A 22,685-nucleotide genomic window follows, 5' to 3' on the forward strand; every position below is an offset into this window, starting at 1 on the left:
TGTCCATCATCTGATGAGTGGATCAAGAAGATGTGGTATATATATACAATGGAGTATTGCATGGCAATGAGAAAGAATGAAATCTGGCCATTTGTAGGAAAGTGGATGGACCTTGAGGGTGTCATGCTAAGTGAAATAAGTCAGGCAGAGAAGGACAGATACCATATGTTTGCACTCATAGGTCTAACAGGAGAACAGGAGAGACCTAATGGAGGACCAGGGGGAGGGGAAGAGGGAAAGAGAGTTAGGGAGAGAGAGGGACGCAAAACTTGAGAGACTATTGAATGCTGAAAATGAACTGAGGGTTGAAGGGGAAGGGAGAGGGAGGAAAAGAGGTAGTGATCATGGAGGAGGGCACTTGTGGGGAAGAGCACTGGGTGTCGTATGGAAACCAATTTGACAATAAACTATTTAAAAAAAGAAAGAAAGAATTATAACCTGTGAGAGATACATGGTCAGTGTAATTTGCATAGGATTATCAAAACCTCAGCAACTGTCAAGTCAGACTTATTACTGTTCCTTAGTCATGGGAGCAGCTAAGAAACAGCAGGTGGACAAACTCAGCATGAGGGTTTTGTGAGGAATATGAATATAAGGTTGACTACAAGGCATAACACAAGCTTCAGGAAAAGTGAGCGCCTATGGTTTGGTTCATTCTGTAGCCCTGTGATGTGGGGCCACCAAGCACAACGGTCAAGAAAGAATTCTTGAGGCATTTCATGGTGCAAAAAGGTGATTTTATTAGAGCAGGGGACAGAACCCATGGGCAGAAAGAGCTGCACTGGACTGTGAGGAGTGACTAGATGCTTTTAAGGGGAGGGGGAGGTAGAGGTAACATAAGTTTCTAAGGCATTTCTAAATGCTCAAAAGTGAGGCTTACAGGACCTTGGAGATCTCACTATTGTCAGGATAAGGTTGTTTTTAGTCTCCAATAAAAATAAAACATCAACATTAAGGCAGCCACAAGTCCCTTGAGGTACGTCACACTCTGCACGTCCCAGGTTTCTATCAGTGCACTGCAAGCTGCAAGATCTACTTTTAGCTACATTTCTCTTACCTTCGCTCTCCTTATCACCTGTGCCTAGAGCAAGGAAGAGAAGAGCTCAGTATTTAGTGAATGGATGGATGCGGGACTTAGAACCAAACTGTCAATTCAACAAAAACAAACAATTCAACAAAAAGGAGTTCAAACTGGTTGCCGAAATTAAAACTGTAAGTGCGTAATACGGTAAGGCCGAGTAACATAAATGAGAGCGGCAACTGGAAGAGGTCTGTGGAGTTCTGAAGAAGGCATGCCCTGTCTGAAGGTGGCAGGACCCTCCCCGTGGCCGCCAATTACTGCCACCTGAGAATGGCCATTTTCCAACATCGGTAAAGAGAAGCCAGCGTTTCTAATATTTAAGTAAAACGATGGAACGTTTAAATGGTGACAAGAAATGCAACACACACACACACACACACACACACACACACACACACACACACAGAGCAGACCAAACAAAACACATCTGTAAGCCAAGTTTGGCCCACTTGCCAACAATTCAGGATTTATAACACAGCTAAATATAGACCAACTCTTAGTAAAACTACAATCGATGAACAGTCTTCCTCCTAATATACCAACCAGAGAAAACAGATTTTGCAACTTGCAGAAGCCAAGTTGCATTCCCTTTCCATACTCTGTATAAGTCAGGTTAAGGTGAAAAATGCTACTTACTATTGCTATCCTTTAGATCAAATTTTCTCAAAGTGTGGTCCCCAAACCCACACCATTAACAAAGGCTGGGTGCTTGACAGAAATGCAGATTCTTATCCTATCCAAATCCTACCCAGATTTACAGAATCAGAAACTCTAGAGTAGAGCCCAGGAATCTGTGTGCTAACAAGCCCTCCATGTGATTCTCACGGACACTGAAGTTTGAGAACTACTGCTCTAAAACACCACTTTCTGATTATGTTTCCCCCTGCCCCTGGATATTTCCACTACAGGAGTCATGTGACTCACAGGCAAAGGGTGTAGACCATGTTTCGAACAACACGGAACTAAGAAAATGTCCAGATGTCTAAAGTGGCAGCGCCAGAACTAGCAGCATGACTCAACTCACTTGGCCACCTCTGTAAGAAAGATTGGGTTCAAAGAACTCTAAAGACACATTTTCTACGTACCCTGTGGAGGCTTCTGATGACTTTTCACAAAGTCAGCTCCACATAAGTGATTGAGTTTCCCTTTGGTGCCGTCATTGAAGAGCTGAACTGACAGCCCCTGGGAAATGTAGTGTTCCATTTCTTTCAGCTTCAGGGCCCCTATGCCATTTGCACAGTCGACCTTAAGTGATCGATATTCCTCTTCACTGCAGAAAGGCTTAAAAGGAAAAGGCATATAAAAGAAAAATTTCAAAAAAGCCCAACATAAAGCAGTATAGTATATGTAAACATCTTCCATTATTTCAGTTAACTCATCTGTTTTACCCTGGGAAGCAAAAGGGTATACACATTCAAAAATTGTAGAAAACCAAAGTAAAATTTAAAGACCTTTAACATTTTTTGGACACTGACACTGGAACAGTTTCACTGACTGAATACCTTACGGAAATGGAGCTTTATTAGAATTTAGACTCAATTAAGCAGAGTCCCTTCAAAATACAACTACAGCCTGTGTGTACGTGACAGACATTCTAATGTGGGAATAAATATACAGATGGATGAGCAGAACGCCTGTCATTCCCTTCACAGCACGTAACGCCGCCGGGCGTGTCTGGGTTTTTCTGTCAGTCTCCTCTCTGGCCCATGCTCACTTCAGAATAAAAATTCTCTAAGAACAAGGGCTCTGTTTTGATTAACAATATACACTCAATATTTGCTGATCAAATTACACCCAGCAAATCTCATCCAGGTTTAAGCAGCCAACCTATGTAAGAGAAAAGTCAGTCTCAACAGCAGACACCTCATGATGCCAACAGCACCTAACGTTAACCCTAAGAGTAAATGCATCTAAATGAATACTTCTATAACCACAAGGACCCCACCAGGTTTTTTCCCACAATGATTTCAGAAAATACTACGTGTACTATGCGCCTTGCCAAGTAAATGCCGACCGACAGCAGGCCACAAGGGTCAAGCCTTGTGGAACCCTAGAAAGGAAAAGGAAATACACCACATTTTTGGAAAAGGAGGAACAATGAGCTACCTACTTAAGATAAACAGTTGAAATGATCTTATTTTCTTCATTTGCTTAAACTCTAACCATGTTCAAGAGATTTTTACCTGTTTGGTAAGTTCCATAAAAGCCTTAGACAGTTTCTGGTAGTAACCTTCTACGGTTGCCTCCCCATACTGGCCACTGGTATTTCGACAGTACACCATATAATGCAGCTGGGGTGTTGTTACCAAGCCATAATCTGGTATAGAAATACAAAAGGCAATTTACCACATGTCTTAAATGAATTCATACCATATGAATTTGAGAGTAAGAAATCTTCACAATAAAGACATCTCAGAAAACACAAAACCATTAACTTTCAAACTATCTAGAAATATGCATAAATATCCACTGAAGTTATTACAACTACCTGTCACATTATGATGCTGTGATTTATAAGACACAGGGGTGCCTGGGGGGCTCAGATGGTTGACCACCAGACTCTTGTTTCTTTTCAGCTCAGGTCATGACCTCATGGTTCCTGGGATCCAGGGACTCCATACTGACAGCCAGAGTCTGCTTGGGATGCTCTCTCTCCCTCTTGCTCTCTGGCCCTCCCTGAATACCTCCCTCCCCCTAAACACAAACGTGTGTGAGTGTGTGTGTGTGTCCCCGCCCATACACACAGGGGTATGGGCTCTCTCTGTGTCTCAAAAACAAATAAACTTAAAAATAAAAATGGAGATTTGGTCATGTCTCCATTCCAGGCAGGCCTTCTAAACCCGAGAGAGCATGAAATTGTCTTTTATTATGCTAATGAGACATGGAAGGCCCCTAGGTTGGTTGCCAGGGGAACCAACCACGTGATTAGAGAGCTGGAACTTTCAGATCTCTCCCATGTTTCTGGGGGCCCTCACCCATCCAGGCAGAGGAGAAAAGAGGGGTTAGATTGCTTTCAAACAGCAACAGCCAATCACTTAACTGATCGTCCCCATGTAATGAAGCTTCCAGTAAAAACCCAAAGGACAGGGTTCTGGGTTGGTGAAAGGTGGAGGTTGGGGAGAGTGGCTGCCCAGAGCATGGAAGGTCCATGCCCCTTCCCACATGCCTTGCCCTATGCATCTCATCTATCTGGCTGGTCCTGAGTTATGTAACCTTTAGAAGAAACCAGTAATCTGGTAAAGTAAAATATTTCTCTTCAGCTCTGTGAGTACTCTAGCAAATTAATCAAACCAAGGAGGGGGTTGTCAGAAGCCCAGATGACTGGCATCTGAAGGGGCGGGGGGAGTCCTGTGGCACTGTGCCCATAATCTGTGGGATCTGACCCTACTTCTAAGTAGAACATGGCAGAAAATTAAATTAGTTGTTTGGCAGTGTTAGAAAAACACACATACAGGGGCGCCTGGGTGGCTCAGTCCTTTGAGTGTCCAGCTTCAGCTCAGGTCATGATCTCTCGGTTAGTGGGTTCAAGCCCCGCATCAGGCTCTGTGCTGACAGACAGCTAAGAGCCTGGAGTCTGCTTCAGATTCTGTGTCTCTCTCACTCTCTCTGACCCTCCCCTGCTCAAGCCGTCTCTCTCTCTCTCTCTCTCTCTCTCAAAAATAAATAAAACATAAAAAAAAAAATGAAACACACACACACACAGGACACTTACTCAATTCTAAAAGAAATATGAATGACTACCATTAATAAAAAAATAATCATTTAATATGGACAGGTAACAAAGTAGAACAATATAGAAAAATAATTGAGTTCTAGTTCTAATAGCATTGCAAACTATGTAATTCAGATGAACCCTCCCCAAGACTACCAAAAATGCCAGATAAAAAAAAAAATCTCTTTTTAAAAAGCATTGCTGTGCCAATGAGTTACAGAGGAAATTAGGCCAAAATCTCTACGAAGAGAACTCCAAGATATGAACTGTGGGAAGCCAGTTTTGCTTTAAGGGCATTCCTCTAAACCAGAGATAAACCTACTGCTTCCAGTGCAAACAAGTCCATGCTGACCTAAGATGAGAAGGACGCCCAGGAGAAGGACTGCCCCTCATGGAACTGAAGCCTCAAAGAACTACGCTTCAGTGCAAGGGTGAGTCCAAGGTGAATCAGCCCCAAGTACCCACTCCTAGGAGTGTGGTCTTGACACTGAGCAGAGCAGGAGATAACCCAGCCCTGAAGAGCTGTCACCAGAAGCACAGGCCTCCCACAGCTTTCCAGCCCCAAGTCACATAACCACAGGGTCCAGGAGAACTGGGTCATCAAAGAACCTTGTCATCTACCAGCCAAGTAGCACCCACAGGTGCAGTAACCCAGCAAAAGCAGTAACTAAGCTCTGCCAGAGAAATATGCCTTTACCATAAACCTCAAAAATGTCCCACAGATAATTTCCCAAGAAAGACAAATAGCATATAGTCAAAAATAGTTAAACACACAAGAAAAGCACCAAGAACAAGAAACAGAATAGGAGATGGACCAGTATCAGTGAATATTCTGTAACTAAATCTATCACAGATCTTCAAAGTCAAGGACAAAAGTTTAGATTAGAGGCAAAAGTCATTTACAAGTTACTGAACCCTGCAGTTTTACAATAAGAATGGTATTTCATGAAGGCACTATGGCTCTAACGTAAGGATCAGGGAGTAAAGAGGTGAAGGAGCTCAAAAAAGTGGATCAGCACTTAACCTAGCTTAATGGAGGTGCACAAGGAGAGGAAACCGATTATTTCAAAAGACTTACTAAAGGATGGAACAAAAAGACTTTGTGACCAATATCAAAATGACCAAATAAACACTTAAGAAATGACTATTATATACAGTTAATCTCTAAACAATGACTATTATGTAGTTACTCTTCTATTCAACAGATCAACCCAGACACCTAGAAGCCACTTTAGAGCTCCAGCCTCACTATGGATCATAAAATCCTCTGAAGTCAATACCTCGTTTCAAATTCCTCCACCTCTCTTGCTATCGTCACTCTTTCATGAACTGCAGTACAGTCTTTCTTTCTCACAACCTTGCTATCTCTCTCTACATAAAAGCCAGACTGACTGACTTAAAATGGAAATGCGATCATATTCCTATGCACAAAACCCTTCAATGGAGTTCCAGTGCATTTAGAATAAAACCCAAATCTTTACCACAACCTACAAGACTTGAAGGATAGGGTCCCTGCTTCCCTCCCTAACCTTATCTTCTACCAGCTTCCCCCGTTCTTTCCATCCTGCAGCTACATTAACCTTTCACTAAGCTGAAGAGAGAAATGAGGGAAAGGTGAAAAAAAATTACTCTCAAATTTTTCTAGACTGAAACATTAGGAAAGTGACTGTTCTAGAGTTAGAATGACAGTGCTGAAAAGGTGAGCCATTCTGAGAACGGGACAAACAATAGTTTGAAGCAGGGTAAATCTGGGGTAAGGGCAGACCACTGCAGACCTGAGTCTGTCAGGGGTCATGGAATCCACTTAGTTAGACACAACCGACACTTTTGCATTTTTTAAAACAGATGAATGCATGTCATGCAGTATGCGTATTATTTATTGATGTTTTTGTGTCACTTATACACACAAGTACATATAAACACATGATGATGCAAAATGGGTTTCTGTGATTGGCATGAAATAGACTACTGATTGTATATTAGCACACAATCAAAAATGTCTGAACTAATAAGTGAAAAATTAAGGTGTACCCAGCTGGAGCTATGGCAGTAAAGATGTTCATTCAGCAAGCAGAATGAAAGAATAAGGAATGCCCAGTAAGAAACAGTGGCCAAGGAAGTAGAAGCTTAAATAAAGAAAGAAAGGAGGAAGTCACAGTGTGGAGAGTTACCAAAACAGCAACTAAAATAAAAACTTCAAAATATAAATTCTGTAAATAATTTTTAGATCACAAATCCCTTTAGTAGCTATCTGACAAAAACAAAGAATCCTCTACCTAAAAAAGTGCACCTGCAGGTAACCCTCTGTACACAGTAGCAAGAACACTCGGTCACCAGATCCCTGGAGCTTAACCAAACACTTCCCAGGAAGCCATGAGCCCCAGGCTAAAAATCCCCACTTTATAAATTTTTTTAAATGTCTGTTTATTTTTGAGGGGGGCGGGGAGGGGAAAAGGGAAAGGGAGACAGAATCCAAAGCAGGTTCCAGGCTCTGAGCTGTCGGCACAGAGGCCAGAGAGAGGCTTGAACCCATGAACGGCAAAGATCAGACCTGAACCAACTGAGCTGCCCAGGCATCCTAAGAATCCCTTTTTTCTTTTCTTTTTTTTTTTTTTTTTGAGAGACAGAGAGAGACAGAACAAGCAGGGGAGGGTCAGAGAGAGAGGGAGATACAGAATCTGATGCAGGCTCCAGGCTCTGAGCTAGCCATCAGCACAGAGCCTGACGCAGGGCTCGAACCCACAAACCACAAGATCATGACCTGCGCCAAAGCCAGATGCCCAACCGACTGAGCCACCCAGGTGTTCCAAGTCCCCACTTTTTAACAACCGCTGAATTTGGTAATTAGAATTCAGATGAGCATTGAGAGAGAGATTTCACTGAAGGTGCCAGGATGGAGACTTTGCCTGCCGTGGGGTAAGGGGTAAGTAATGACTAGAAAAGCAGAGAGATAATAAGCCAAGGCCAGCTCTTGGAATTATTCTGAGGAAAGGGCACAGAGGACCTGGAAATGAAGTCAGAAAGGTCAAGAGAAGATATTTTTAAATGAGAAACTACGGAGACACTAGGGAAATTCACCTCCAAGCACAACAGAGTCGCTGCATTCACAAGGGGCATGATCAGTGATGTGACAAGAGGATTCTAGCCTCCGTTCTACTGCCTATACTTATTCTTCATTTGATAAAATAGGAAAAACCACCTGTCAAAACTTAAAATCATAATAAGTAGGCCACAGAGACTCTGTATCACGATATGATAGGTAACAGCTGATTCCACATGCGATCAGCTATTAGGGAATACTGACAGAAGCTCCCCAAAATGAACACCTTCAAGTAACTTTAAAGGAGAGTCAGGAAATTTGGCCTTACTGAAGTACAGGAGGTTAAGATCAGTATTTCTTACATATAATCTCCTGTAGGTAAAACAAAACAGGCACACCCAGAAAAAAAATTCTGTTAACCTTTTAAATTTAAAAAGCTAGTATTTAATAGTTAGAAGTTCATTTTTAAAGACTTTATCCATTTTCAAACTTTTCTAAAATGTTACTACTTTTGAAACTTTTTAAAAAGTTCTTTAAAGATTAATTTACAACTCAGGATAGCTACATACCATGGAATTGACCTTCTAAAACAGTCACACCATCTATTACAGACTGTGAGAGTTTCTCACTGGAGAGTCTAGAAAAGAAAAGGACAAAAATAACACAACCCATCCTGAAACCAAGAGTTGCTAGTTCTGAAAGCAAATATAGAAATTATGTGCTACATATTACAAAATAATAAGAAACCTGTCAAGTTTGAAAACACTGAGAAGAGATATGGGTAAAGTATAAGCATTTTCCAGCAGCTTTTCACAATACATTTCTTAGAGTTTGGTTTTTAAACAAATACAGAAAACAGATTAAAAATACACTGATTACACCATCCCCAAATATGCTGTCAAGTTTGACTATAAGAATATACACATTATGTAGGAACAGTAGCAATAAATACTAAATCCAAACAGGGCACATTATGCAGTACTAGGGAATAAACCACCAAGGATACACAACCTATTTTCCATTTGGAAAAGTTGGAACAAATTATCAATCTGAAAATAAATAGTTACATAACCACTTTGTAGAAAACAATGTTATATATCACCTAAACTAGTTAACTGGTAAGAGGCAACTATGTGTGGGATGGCTTTACTGTGGGGCAATTGTTTGCTTCAGAACATAAGTTACTAGGCTATTTCTGGTACCTATAAATCTACAATCAGTGGTATTTGGAAGTCTCTCTGGTAACACATTAAGGATAAAATACCAGTCTAAGTAAGCCATTAGGACACGGACTGGAAATCTCCTTTAGAAAAAAATCTCTGGCTAAAACAAGATCTTATATAAAAGAGAAGGCTTCGGTTTCAAAGTACACTTTTAATCTAACATTTTACAAAAATATCTTTTTGTAAAGGTAAGCAAAAGCTGTCAAATATGACAAATGGTGGCCTCTTGTCCATGGCTTCACTTACCTGAGGTCAACTGCAGTCCAGAAGCAGATGATCCTCCTAACATATCATCAGGTCAACAGTAGCCTAACACTATTTCACAATGCCTGCATGATTCACCTTACATCCTCTCTCACGTGGGCATTTTATCATCACATAGCATCACAAGGAAGAGAAGGGGGAGTATGGTACACAAAGATATTTTGAGAGAGAGAGAGAGAGACTACATTCACATAACTTTTATTATAGTATGTTGCTGTAACTGTTCTACTCTATTATTCATTGTTATTCTCCTACGGCACTTAACTTGTAAGTTAATCTTTATCATAATTACAGACATATAGGGGAAAACATGGTATATACAGAATTTGGCACCATCTACTGGGGGTCCTGGAATGTATCCCCTGCAAATAGGGGACTGGGGGGGCCACTGTATGTAGAAATAATACAAATTGTTAATGTTTCCCAGTGAACTGCAGCATGCGAAAATGATAATATACATGAACCAACAATAATGTAGATTATAAGGTAAACCTCTAAGTTATCACCAACTTTTTATAGATGGGCATATGGAAGCTCTAAAAGGGTAAGTAACCTACTCAATTATATAGTGTTAGAGTTGAGGTTCAGACTCAAAAACCCAAGATGCACAGAACAACTTAGCTCTGACATCCTACTAAAAAGGGCCAGGTAGGTGGAGGAGCCCCTTAGGGCAGTTCCACTTTACTTCATTTTCTCAGTTTATCCTGGGCGCTAAATCTAATGTAATCACTTATGTGGAGTCCTCAAAGCTGCCTTCGCCAGTAACTCTGACAGTCACCTGGTGTCTCTGCCAATCACTACGAAGGCGTCTTGTTGCAGATCCACAGCTGCTTTCACGATGATGTCCATCAACACTCCTGGCAGATCTTGTTCCTCAGCGTTTGCCAAACTGGTAGCATGTTCCTCCCAGGATGGTGCCAACATTTCACCCAAAGGATCAACCAATTTTACCCCATTGTCTTCCTTAAAAGTAAAACAAACAATAAGCCATCTGTGCGCATTCACAAGGGTGAGTTGAGGAAGTAAACTCACGCTGTTTTCCCCTAGAAAAGACATTGATGACTGAAGGCCTACACCAGTGACCAGTATCGAATGGCAGGCATTGGACTAGATATTTTATATAAATCCTCATGACACAAATCAGTCTTACTAACAATCTTATTATTATTCCAATCTTACTTGGAGAAAACTGAGATTCAGATCAAGTAATCTGCTTATGTTCAAACAGCTAATATGTGTCAGTGCTGGTATTAAAATATCAAGTCTATATGACTCTTAAGCCCAAAAGCCACTATGCTACACTAGCTTTTTTAAAAGGCTGACATCTGTGCATTCACCATCAATTATATGACCAGGGCACAAATGGGGCAGAACGAGGGCACCGAGAGATCCCCCCCACGATGACTCTGTACTCTAGGAACATACTGGCCAATATGTCAACCAGAGGGTGACAGAAGCTGAAAACGGATTCCCCATTCTGTTCTACTCAAATTTCTGGGAAGAAATACACTAGTTCACAGTGAATGTCAACTGAAGGAAACAGCTCAGTATTGCTTTAAGAAGTACTTCTGGATCTAGCAATAAATGTTGTCTTCAGCCCACAAGTCAATCAAGTATAGTGATTTAGACATTCAGACACACATTTATAGCGACCCACATTTACAAGTTGGACAAGCAATGTCCTCTTGTGTGGAGAAAAGAGGAGGTTATAATCTACACACCACTGAAACTTGCTGCAAATTTATCTACAAAGGCAAAAATTTCATGGCCTTGCAAACATGTTATTCAAACCATGTATTAGTGAGCTATAGGCAGTACAAAAGAGACTATGTCAAAAGGAATACTTTTATAATAAAAAATTTAATTGTCCTAACACTACAACCATTAGACTTCATCAATAACCTGCCCAAAGCTCACTTTTGTAGACCTGGAGCCGCCCGTCTGGCTCCTCATTCAGAACAGGAAGCTATTCCCTAACAATAGAAAGCTGGTCTAAAAAATGTTCAAAATGTTCTGAACCTTTTCAAATGTTTGCCCTTCCTCCATCTTGGCTCCAATCTTTTTACTCTCTACTAATTTAACAGAAGAAACACATTTTGTTACTGATACTGTCCAATACAACTAACTTGGAAGGACATTCTGTTATTTCTCTAATATGAATACAGTCTAAGAACTGAGTCTCCTTCCATTCTCTCCACACCCTCTACAGGATCCTGAGCTAAATCACCACTCATTAAAAAAAAAAAAGCCATTTCAAATCCAAAGGCACATAACAAGCACACACATTCCCACAATTAATTTGTACTTTTGGTCAAATTGCTCAGACACTAAGATGTGTTCTTGTAAATATAGATTTGTTTTATTGGCGCACTAAAAGCATTACCTCAGGATTATGTGAGGCTGTTACCATGACTCCTATGGTAGATTTTGTCTGTTTTGACCTCAGGACAGCCAATAATCCCATGCGATACATGACATGATCGAGATGTTCCGCTTTCGTTCGAAAGCCAGCAGTCCCATATTGAAGAACGAGTCCACTGGGCTTGGCATGTAATGCGGAGTGTGCTGTAATTGCATGTAAATCCATGTCTACAAAATTAAGGAATATTTTTCAGGCATAAGAAATTTTTCAAGGACCATTTGCTTCAAAAGCTGCCACCGTAGACTAATAGGTCTGCCTCATTCTGAATGCCCACAAAGAATGTTTGAGAAAGAATGGTAGAATAAGTCCTGGGGGTAGGCATTACCTAGAAGATCCTCCCCAACTTGTGTCGTCCACTTGAGGGCAGACAGCAGACTGTCCCCCCAAATCCTCTCTCATGTTGGTGCCAGGACTATTCCTGGACCCAGAGCAAACTTAAAATGGTCCACTCTCAACTAAATTGAAGAATCCATACATAGATTCCTAGACTCCTACAAGATCAAAGATCACCTCATGTCTTAAGAGGAGAAAACTTAAGTCTGGACCTCAGTTAAATAACAAATAAATGAGGGTAGCTGGTGTGGGACCTAAAGTCATAATATCAAAATGGACTCGGGACCTAAAGTCTTTATGTCAAAATGGACTGGGACTACATATCCAAAATATCTCGGAAATCTGTGTGGTTCTTTTTGTTATTCCTCCCACGCCAGAGAAACATACTCCCAAAGGAAAGCAAAGGGCAAGAGCCTCCTCTCCAAGACTGACCAGACCTCCTAATATACCCTGCAGTGGATTTTTTTTCTATTTCCATTAACAAAGGGCCAGGACACCCTTCTAAGTTAAGCTCTAAAGCAGCAACACCTTTTTATAAACTTCAGTTTTAAACACTGGCCCTGAACCCACCAGTACTTCCTTCTCTGGGATACTACAATTTTAAGGGGAACCTGGGATTTCCAACCTCCGTTGTATATACTATTCACTTCCCCAGTCAGTCCCATTCCCAGTTAGCCAGGAGATGAACAGCAGTCCTGTCTTATTTGCTTTACTGTCCTTCGATGCTTCAGTGAACAAAAGTTAAAGAAAATGTTAAAAAAAAGTTTTGCCTTTGTCCAACTTGAACAAGCTGGTATTCAGCAAGCTAATTTAGTTTGGTCCAAAGTGATCAAATCTCTTTCACAAGCAAGAATATATTTTGTTAAAAACTGACCACTAGGTAGTAAGTATATCATGATTATTCATAAGGGCGTAAACCAGTCCTGTTAAATCCAGAAAAATCTTTTAAAAAGAAAAAAAAAAGATAAAATGCTTCCACCCTCCAATGCGTTTTCGGTTCTAAGACCACGTTCAGTGAGTGTGCGACCGCTTTTATTGAAAGTACTTACAGGTAAAAACGGTGACCACTCTAAAAAAATTTGACAGCATCCCCCTTCCTCCATTCAATTATCAACCCCTGGTTTGTTCCGCTTTCCTCCCAACCCTCAAACCGCCGCACCTTTTCCCGCTCGCTACCCGGAGTTTCACCCTCCCCAGGCACGCCGCACCGCCCCCCAGGCCTCTGGACCAGAATGCCCAGGGGCACGAGACCCTCGGGGCGCTCGGGGGCGCCTGGGCGGGTGTGTCCCACGCACGGCCCACTAGACCGTTGGCAGCCCAAAGCCTTTCGGATTGGAAAGGCCCCTTCTCGCCCCCAAACCTAAGGGTCCCCACTCACCTCTGCCTGGAGACTCCCCCTCACCTCCACCTAGCCGAGCCGCTGCCGCGCGCGGAGCCGCCTACCTGACTGAAGCTCTCGGAACCCGCAGACGTGGCCCTGCGTGACTTCCGTCCCACCGCCACGCCCCTCAGCCAATCACGGCGTGGGAAGGTCCGCTGGCCCCGCCTCTCTTCCTCACGGATCTTGCGCAACTCGCGCCTGCGGAACTGCGGATCCCGGTTCTGAGAGGGCTTGGGGCTGTTTCCATTGAATGACCGGGAAGGGTGAGGCCCCCGCGGTGGCCCGGAGGTTGGGCCCGAGGGTCGTAGGCCACCAGAGCACTATGACCGGCAAATACGCAGTCCCCGCCTCCAAATTTGGGTTTCGGGGTGGCATTTCTGCGTTCCTGGGAAGCCAGGTCCCTAAGTGGTCCCAGATGGAGGCACCAGCCGCTACTGGGGGGCTCTGACAAGGTGGCCTCAGCCATTAGCCCTTTTCCCGCATCCTTTCTCGATTCTCGGGGTTGATCTCCCCAGCCTTTGACTCTGGGAGCCTTCTCCAGCCGCTGTCCCCCCTCCCCAGGTCCCCGCACCAGCTCGCACTAAACACTATCTTATGTATGTACCTGTAAGATTCCCCTCTAAACCTGGGTCCCTCGGGGCAGAGGCCGAGTGGATCCAAATCGTTCAGAGCAATCATGGGCCGCCCCGGGCGGGTTTGGCTCCCCCAAAGAACCGTAATGGCCCGCTCGGGAGGGGTTCTTGGCGCTGGGGCCCAGGGGCAGCAGCTAGTGTTTGGGGGCGGCGGGACCCTCAAGACCTCCGAGTCAAGGGAGTTGACTACAGCCCCGCCAGCACTGAGGGCCTACCTAGCCACAGCGCCCAGCTCCGCCTAAGACTGACACCTGGGTGGGATTCAGAAACTGGCCTCCTTGCCCTAACCAGAATTCAGGCTTGCAGAGTATCTGCAGGTGTTGTTTGCCAACCACCTGCAACGGAATAATTTGGAACACTTGTTGAAAGTCCAGATTCCCGGATCTTGATCGGAAGCGGGGGTGGGGGGTGGAGGGTAACGGACTGGGAATCTGAATTTTAAGGAAGTCTCTGGAGGGATGTTGTGCATACTAGATTAGGGGATCGGGAGTTAAAGCAAAGAGTGTAAGTGTCCCGGTTTGTGCTCATAGCGTTCCTGCAAAAGTGCTTCCACCAAGAGGGACCTTCGAGAAATTTCTCTGGACGCCGCTGAAATTAACAAACCTAGTGCCCCTGGGCCTTTCCAGTTTTCCTGGCAGGTGGATTTCGAGGCAAAATGTCCGCTTCGATGAAAGAATGCCTGCAGCTTCAGCTGCTAGAGATGGAAATGCTGTTTTCCATGTTTCCTAACCAAGGAGAAGTAAAACTCGAAGATGTAAATGTCCTGACCAATATAAAGAGATATTTGGAAGGAAAAAGGGAGGCACTGCCACCAAAAATCGAATGTGTGATTACACTCCAGATTGAGGAGCCCAAGGTAAGTACCCGGAGTTGTTCTTATTGTTGTTGGCTGCCCAGCTTTTATTGCAAACACTTGGAAGGTGAACTTTCTGTCCAGGAAGCAAATAGAGAATATTCCAGATTATTATTTCCTTTACTTGTTTGAAAGTGAAATATGTAAAATGTGATATGCCCTGTAAATTGTCTTCAATAAATACCTTGAATTTTACATAAATATGTTCATTTTTTTGACAAATGTCTAGAGTTTTTATTAAAAACATCCGCAGTCTCATACTACCATTATTATTCTATTCATTCAGTTGGTTTTTTTTTTTTTACCAACCCAACTATTGTAGTATGTTGTCTTGTATACATATCATGATTTTCATAAATCTAAATCTTGCCTGTAGCAAATCTGGCTTGTAAGGAGTGAATGAATATTTATTTGGTGGCACCATAGCACAGAAAGCAAATACCAGATAGGAAATTTAAATACTAAAAATGAATTTACCTTCATCTTCTGATCCATTTTCTCCAGTAACATTAGCACAGCATGGATAACGAATGGCCTAGGCTTTGAAGAACCCCTCTTCTAGTGATTTTCTGCTCATTCTTCAGCTCTCGTTTCCTCAGAGACGATCTCCTGGTTCCCCATACTGAATTCTGTCTCCCTGGTTACACATTTCAGCAGATCCTGTACTTTTCCATGCTTCTCACTACTGCCTTTAAATATTTCCCATGTGTAATTATTAGTTTAATGTCTGTCTCCTTCACTAGGCTCTAGTCTTCACAAAAAGCAGAAATTGTGTCTAGCTCCTTCGCTTCCTTATCCTAGCAGAGGGTCCATGACACATGATGAGTGTTCAGTAAATACCGGAATGAGTGATGCTTAAATGGAAGGAACAGTGTATATAAAGTACTGAGTAGAGTCTCCGGCACATAGCCGACATTTAACAGTAGCAATAACTATTACATTTATCAAAATCATGCAGTTGCTACTGATAAACTAGCTTAGGTGATTATATGGTAGTTAAATCTGTTTGATTTTCATTTTAAGGTGAAAATTGATTTGCAAGTAACCATGCCTCACAGCTACCCCTATGCAGCATTGCAGCTGTTTGGACGGTCGCCCGAGCTTGACAGACAACAGCAACTACTTCTCAACAAAGGTCTCACTTCCTACATAGGGACTTTCGATCCAGGTGAGCTCTGTGTATGTGCAGCAATCCAGTGGCTACAGGACAATAGTGCCTCCTATTTCCTAAACAGAAAGCTTGTTTACGAACCGTCGACACAGGCAAAGCCAGTCAAGAACACGTTCCTCCGGATGTGGATCTACAGTCACCATATATATCAGCAGGACCTAAGAAAAAAGATTCTGGATGTTGGGAAAAGGTTAGATGTGACTGGATTTTGCATGACAGGAAAGCCAGGTATAATCTGTGTGGAGGGCTTCAAGGAGCACTGTGAGGAATTCTGGCACACAATTAGGTATCCCAACTGGAAACACATTTCCTGTAAGCATGCTGAAAGTGTGGAAACTGAAGGAAATGGAGAGGATCTGCGCCTTTTCCATTCTTTTGAAGAATTACTCCTTGAGGCCCATGGTGACTATGGATTAAGGAATGACTATCATATGAATCTGGGCCAATTCTTAGGATTTCTGAAAAAACACAAAAGTGAGCATGTTTTCCAGATATTATTTGGTATTGAAAGTAAAAGTTCTGACTCCTAGGAAGCCATTAAGAGGCCTGTGTTTATAATTTCATCACTTAAGTCAGTATTTCTGTTAATAAGACCAAAGTAAAAGGGCCAGTGGCTGTTGAGTATCATCTGTGAGACACCTAGCTCCAGAATTTTTACCTGGTAATGAAACACAAAGGCCTTTTACCTTTTAAGAGTGCAATTGTGATGTTATCTCTGTGTTCTTATGTTAACTGAAAGCTATTTAATTGTAAATTAATAAAAACACTTTAACCCATGAAGCTGATTTGATTAAAGAGGAGTCCACGGCCCATAATTAATATCAAGTTACAGCACTGAACCCATAAAGAACATTTCTGTCTTTCACAATACCAGCACACAATGACATGCCACATTTTTTTTTTTAACTGGGGGAGTGAATTCTAAACCAGGTTTAAAGTGAGAACAAAAAGCACATGTTTACTACATTTCTTACTTTAAGTTAAAGCCCCTATCTGTAGTTTTTTCTTTTAGTAAAACTAGGTCCTAAATTAATGGCAGAGGAGTGAGAGAAATGACGTCTCAAGAGAAATGAAGGTGACACATAATGCCAAGTTCTTTGGCTGTTTTCACCAGCTGATTTAGGATACTAAGGATAAGGATACCAATATTCTTAGTTCTTATCGACAAAAAAGATATGGTTCCTTGCCTAAAAAAGTGTTCCACAATCAATGGGTTCTGGCACCCCTTGCCTATGTGCCAGTATACGTTGCTTTGTAGGGCCGGAGTGCTGAGAAGGACTAGTCCAGATCGCTCTGTGGCTCTGTACCATTACCTTGGGGGGAAAATCCAAGTTCTGCATTTTGGTGAGAAGTCATTGCCATCTCATCCAAAAATTCCCAGTTTCCCCAAGCCTTTGTCAAAATGTGAGTTTATTTTAATGACAGTAACCCCTATTTACTCAGCGCTTGCCACACCTTTTCATTGCAGATGATCTACCTGCCCCCCAAAAATTTCTGGCAGTCTCGCCGGAGATGTCCTGAGCTAGCTGACTGCAACTTTCTTTGGCTTCCATGGTCTCTCTTAGTTACTGATGCCCTTTCTCAGGGAGTGTTTGATTCTCCTGCTGGTCTCAGGCACCCTACTGATGTCCTGGCCCCTCAGGGTGCCAAAGGTGGGGTCCTCAGATTTAGTAACTTGGAGGGAAAAGAATGCCTCACTCCCCATTATGTGATGCATTCTCTTAGACGCCAAACAGCTGCATGTGCCAGGGAGCTTACAAAATTTTTTATGAAAACAGTACATTCTGGTTGTACTTTCTGTGTCTAGGACACAGACACATGTCCTTGAACTAGCGCAAGGGTATACTGGAACAGCAGACCCTGCACTAAGCTGACTCTCTTGACCTTGAGGCTGTGAAACTGGTGTACTCTGCCCTGCCTAACTCTTAGCTCAAAATGAGTTTCCTTTCAGGGCACAACTCATACCTTCAAACCAAGGTTCTGACCAGCCTTGCCGGATGATTCAGCTTGCCCATTCATGTTTTAATATTTGGCCTCTGATGTGGGTGGGACCCAAGCAAGAGGCTCACATTTTACCTTTACCTATATACAAAGGGAAAAAATAGGACTTACATTGCCAAAGACTCATTTCTCAATCTTTGTCAGGTCTTAAAACAACATGGTATCTGATTTCCTCAAGACCATCAATAAAGTATAATTAGCATTTATAAGTTCTTAGGCCCTAAGCAGATGTGACTCCATTAACTTTTTTTTTCCATATTAGGTGCCTTCCACCTAATATATGCCTAAACCTCTCATCGAGGGTTTTTTCTATGATTACATCAGTAGAAATAGTGATGGAAAGATAAGCTTAAAGAACTACAATATGAACCAAAAAAATAGAATATTCATATAATTCAATAAACAAAAGGAATAACTTTTATGAATTCTTTACAGCTTCTGGAGCTATTTCTGGTGATAATATTTTCAGAACCTATTTTTAACATGCTCAGTATTAGCATGCATCCATACTTTTTCTATCAGAAACACTAATAATAGACATTAATTGTGGGAAAAGTGTGGGTTTTATAGAAAAAATATACATGTAATTCAAAGCTCAGTTTTGTATGTGTAGTAAACTGCTAGTTTTCTTTGCCCAGCAGGATAGAAGCAGACCAGCCTCCTCCTCTAGCACCTCCTCTCCCCCCACCCACCCCCACACATACAACACTTACTCTGAGGAACTGCCCTTTCTCTGTATGGAAAGGATAGAAAGGATTGGAATAGAAGGATTTGATAGAAGGGATTGGAATCAAGTGACCCTCTGGCAGCCTTCCAAAGAGATGGTTTTGAGCTCCTGCAGCTTAGATCCACAGTGCCACCTTCATTTCTGGCCTACTGAATGCTCACTTGTTCAACATCTGCCCTTTTTTTCTTGAAAGTCACAGAATCAGTCTCTATCACTTGGAATTTAAGAATCCTGATACTGTATACATTATATTTTTAAATGGTAATCTAAAAAGAATCATCTTTATAAATATTGTAGTGTATTTATAAAACTTACTGGATTAAATCAGCCTTTCTTCAAGTATATTCTCTGCTCCTTCCTTACTGGTCTATTATATGTTGGGCTAAGGGCTGAGGATACCTGCCTAGTGGATTGAGGAGTGGGCCAGATGAGTTGATGGACATAATACAAGGACCTCTAAACCATCTCTATATTCAATCAGAAGTATGTTGCCTGTGAATTTGAGTTTCCATATATGACTGTTAAATGCCAACCGTCCTTTCACAGAACTTGTGAAGGCCTGAGGGAGTCTATCTGAAATCTTCACAGAACCCTTGTTCAGGACAATTTTCCTTGGTTTGCTTTAACCTCATGTAGCCCAGTAGTAAGTTGAAAGAACAGGTGTTTTCAGGAGATGGCATGGTTTGCTAAAAAAAAAAAAATCCTTGTTTTATATAGAATCCTGATTTGCCTCAAAACTCTGAGCCCACTGGGTCTCCCTCTTAAGGTCTCCATGATAAACCTACTTTCACTGTATCCTGGACCAGCTAAAGCAGCCTTTTCCGAGCTCAGTTAAAGCTAGAAGCATTTGGATCAACTCATAAATGGGTTTGAGCAGTGGACAGAAAATTCAAACAAGCACAGCAAACACTGAGGGACCTCTTAGTCACAGGTGGAGCAAGGCACGTGATTAGTTACTCATTATGGAAGTAACATACTAACATGCATCAGACATTGGACCCCCACAAACTTGGCTAAGGTGGCAGGCTCTTGTGCTTTCATCAGATCTTAGCAGGTACTCAAGAAATCCAATGATGCTTATGCTCCAGATCCTATGAACACACCATCATCAATGTGTTAGACCCATGTGATGTCCTGTATAATGGTGAGATGATCAAAGTCATGAGTTATATTCTGTCATAGAGTCAGAGAGTTAATGGAACATTGAAAATTGTTTCTGTATTATTGTTTATTGGTAGCACAAACTGTTTCACAGGCCCTCTACTTACTAGAATATCAGAAAAACAAAAGAAAAAGCATTGGCCTCATCAGTAGCTACCTACTGATTTGCTCCAAGAAAGAGAACTTGTCTGTCAGCTGCAGTTGGAATCACCATTGGATTAAGTTAGTATGATCCAAAGATCATAGGGAGTCAAGGTGTGATAAGAATCACACTCCTGCTTCTTTTAAAGCTTTCGATGGTGGGGCTTACCTCTATTAATCAATATCCATTGATTTGGTACTTGCAAATCAATGGATAGTTCCTGCCAGAATAATCCTTTTTTGTGTTATCAGGGATCCAATGTGCTGATAGAGGAAGAAATCAATTCTAATTCCTCATTAAAAAAATGACCACAGGATAGATCTGTTCCCACATACACTTAGTCCTAAGGGTATACTTAGTCTCATAGACTGCAGTAATTTGTGAGACCTAGAAATCTGTATTCGTTCAGAGCTCTGTTGCCAAGTGATTTCCAAAAGGCCTAGTGGTTTCCTTTCTGCAATGCATTGTTATTCTAGTGGAATAAGTGGAAAGTCAAAGGAAGATTTTGGATATTACAGAGTTCATCACCTTAGTTAGGTGTCTTTCATTCATATCTATGCATGGCAATTTTCTGAAGGCCCTGACACTCTATGTTGGTGCCTCTAGTCAGATTTTTCTACTGTTGCTATTACATATATCAAATAGGGCCTACATTGAGTTGCCCACATATTTGGTCCTAAGCCCAGCTGATATTTAGCTGATATACACTGGCGTGGTTAGATCAGCTGTATACACTGGCACTCATTTTTCTTGGTCAGTATCTGTGCTGTCCTAATTGTTAGATTTTTCAACATCATTTCAGGCTATGAGGCCCAACGTTTTACCAGCCACCACCAAAGATTTTGTAAGCCAAATTGTGATGATTACAGTAAACCAGCTTCCTATTGTGATAACTGTTTGCATTGTGTCTTTAGCTGTTAATTGTTGCAAAGTGCTGCTATCCAGCTTCTACCAACCCCAAGATTCTGATGTCTCCATTAAAATAGGGAGCCCATTTTTAACCACAGCATTTCCTACAAGTCTCCCCTAAAGAGTCATTAAAATTCCTCACTAAAATGCTGAATCCGATAATACAGGATTCATACACCATGAACAATGGGGATTTATTCAAGGGATGCAAGGATGGTTCAAAATCAGCAAATCAGTCAATGTTAATACCTCATTAACAAAATAAAAGACAAAAATCATATGATCATTTCAGTAGATGCAGCATTTGACAAAATTTTACATCCATTTATAATTAAAATTCTCAACAAAGTATGTATAGAAGTCATGTACCCCAACATAATAAAAGCCACAAAACAAGCCCGCAGCTAATATTATATTCAATGGTGAAAAGCTGAAAAGTCTTCCTCTAAATCAAGAACAAGGCAAAAATGACCATTCTCTCTACTTTTATTCAACATAGTATTGGAAGTCCTAGCCAAAGCAACTAGGCAATAAATGAATAAATAAATAAACAGACAAATAAATAAGGCATCCATGTTGGAAAGAAAGAAGTAAAACTGTCTCTATTTCAGATGATATGACACTATATAGAGAAAACCATAACTAACAAAATTCTGTTAGAATAAATGAATTCAATAAAGCTATAAAAGATCAATATACAAAAATCTGTTGCATTTCTATACACCAATAACAAACCATCAGAAAGAAAAATTAACAATCCCATTTATAATTACACCAAAAAAAACCAACAACACCCAAAATAAAAACAACAGCAACAAAAAATAACCTAGAAATAAATTTAACCAAGAAAGTGAAAGAACTCTATGCTGAAAACTATAAGACATTAATGAGCGAAACTGAAGACAACAAAAATAAGTAGAAAGATATTTCATGTTCATGGACTGGAAGAATTAATATTGTTAAAATGTTCGGGGCACCTGGGTGGTTCAGTCAATTAAGCGTCCAGCTTTAGCTCAGGTCATGATCTCATGGTTTGTGGGTTTGAGCCCTGCGTCGGACTCTGTGCTGACAGCTGGCTTAGAGCCTGAAGCCTGCTTCAGATTCTGTGTCTCCCTCTCTCTCTCTCTGACCCTCCCCTGCTCGCTGTCTCTCAAAAAAAAAAAAAAACCCATAAAAAATTAAAAACAAATCATTAAAAATAAAAATAAAATGTCCATACCACCCAAAGCAACCTACAGACTCAATGCAATCCTTATCAAAAATTCCAATGGCATTTTTCACAGAAATGGAGCAAACAATCCTAAAATTTGCATAGAACCCCAAAAGAATCCAAACAGTTAATCTTGAGAAAGAAGAACACAGCTGGAAGTATCACACTCCCTCACTTCAAACTATATCACAAAGCCATAATGATCAAAATAGCATGGCACTGGTATAAAAAGACACATAGATCAATGGAACAAAATAACTCAGAAGTAAACCCATGCATATGTAGTCAATTAATTTACAATAAAGGTACCAAGAATATACAACAGGGGAAAACAATCTTTCAATATCAATGTTGGAAAAACTGGACAGCCACATGCAAAAGACTGAAACTCAGTGCCTATCTTATACCATTCATAAAAACCAA

The 22,685-nt window shown here is 41.4% G+C and overlaps 2 protein-coding genes across 5 annotated transcripts in view; one reads left to right on the top strand and one right to left on the bottom strand.

Moving 5' to 3' along the window:
- PGM3 (phosphoglucomutase 3) overlaps window positions 1-13,541 on the bottom strand; it is a 23,250-nt gene extending 9,709 nt beyond the window's left edge. For both annotated transcript variants that reach the window (XM_029945496.1, XM_029945495.1), the window contains exons 1-6: window positions 13,454-13,541; window positions 11,704-11,909; window positions 10,099-10,283; window positions 8,403-8,470; window positions 3,265-3,398; window positions 2,167-2,362 (exon numbers count right to left, since the gene is read on the bottom strand). In XM_029945496.1, the coding sequence (XP_029801356.1) occupies window positions 2,167-2,362; window positions 3,265-3,398; window positions 8,403-8,470; window positions 10,099-10,283; window positions 11,704-11,907 (787 nt within the window). In that variant the 5' untranslated portion in view covers window positions 11,908-11,909; window positions 13,454-13,541. The remainder of the gene's footprint in view (window positions 1-2,166; window positions 2,363-3,264; window positions 3,399-8,402; window positions 8,471-10,098; window positions 10,284-11,703; window positions 11,910-13,453) is intronic.
- A 76-nt stretch (window positions 13,542-13,617) lies between these two features.
- On the top strand, window positions 13,618-16,907 carry RWDD2A (RWD domain containing 2A). 3 transcript variants are annotated; one of them, XM_029944374.1, is made up of 3 exons: window positions 13,618-13,719; window positions 14,619-14,944; window positions 15,965-16,907. In XM_029944374.1, the coding sequence occupies exons 2-3, from the start codon at window positions 14,744-14,746 to the stop codon at window positions 16,640-16,642; spliced, it is 879 nt and encodes a 292-aa protein (XP_029800234.1). In that variant the 5' UTR covers window positions 13,618-13,719; window positions 14,619-14,743; the 3' UTR covers window positions 16,643-16,907. The 3 variants fall into 3 exon arrangements, with proteins under 3 accessions (XP_029800234.1, XP_029800235.1, XP_029800233.1); XM_029944375.1 differs by having other exon boundaries at window positions 13,649-14,052; XM_029944373.1 differs by having other exon boundaries at window positions 13,649-14,944.
- The last annotated feature ends 5,778 nt before the right edge of the window (window positions 16,908-22,685 follow it).

The sequence above is a fragment of the Suricata suricatta genome, chromosome 7, assembly GCF_006229205.1.
Source record: "Suricata suricatta isolate VVHF042 chromosome 7, meerkat_22Aug2017_6uvM2_HiC, whole genome shotgun sequence".
Classification (NCBI taxonomy): domain Eukaryota; kingdom Metazoa; phylum Chordata; class Mammalia; order Carnivora; family Herpestidae; genus Suricata; species Suricata suricatta.

Excerpts from the sequence above, each read along its gene's own strand:
- RWDD2A (XM_029944374.1), top strand. The coding sequence starts at position 14,744 with ATGTCCGCTTCGATGAAAGAATGCCTGCAGCTTCAGCTGCTAGAGATG. Across the intron at positions 14,945-15,964 it reads TCCAGATTGAGGAGCCCAAG|GTGAAAATTGATTTGCAAGT; the intron begins GTAAGTACCCGG and ends TTTCATTTTAAG.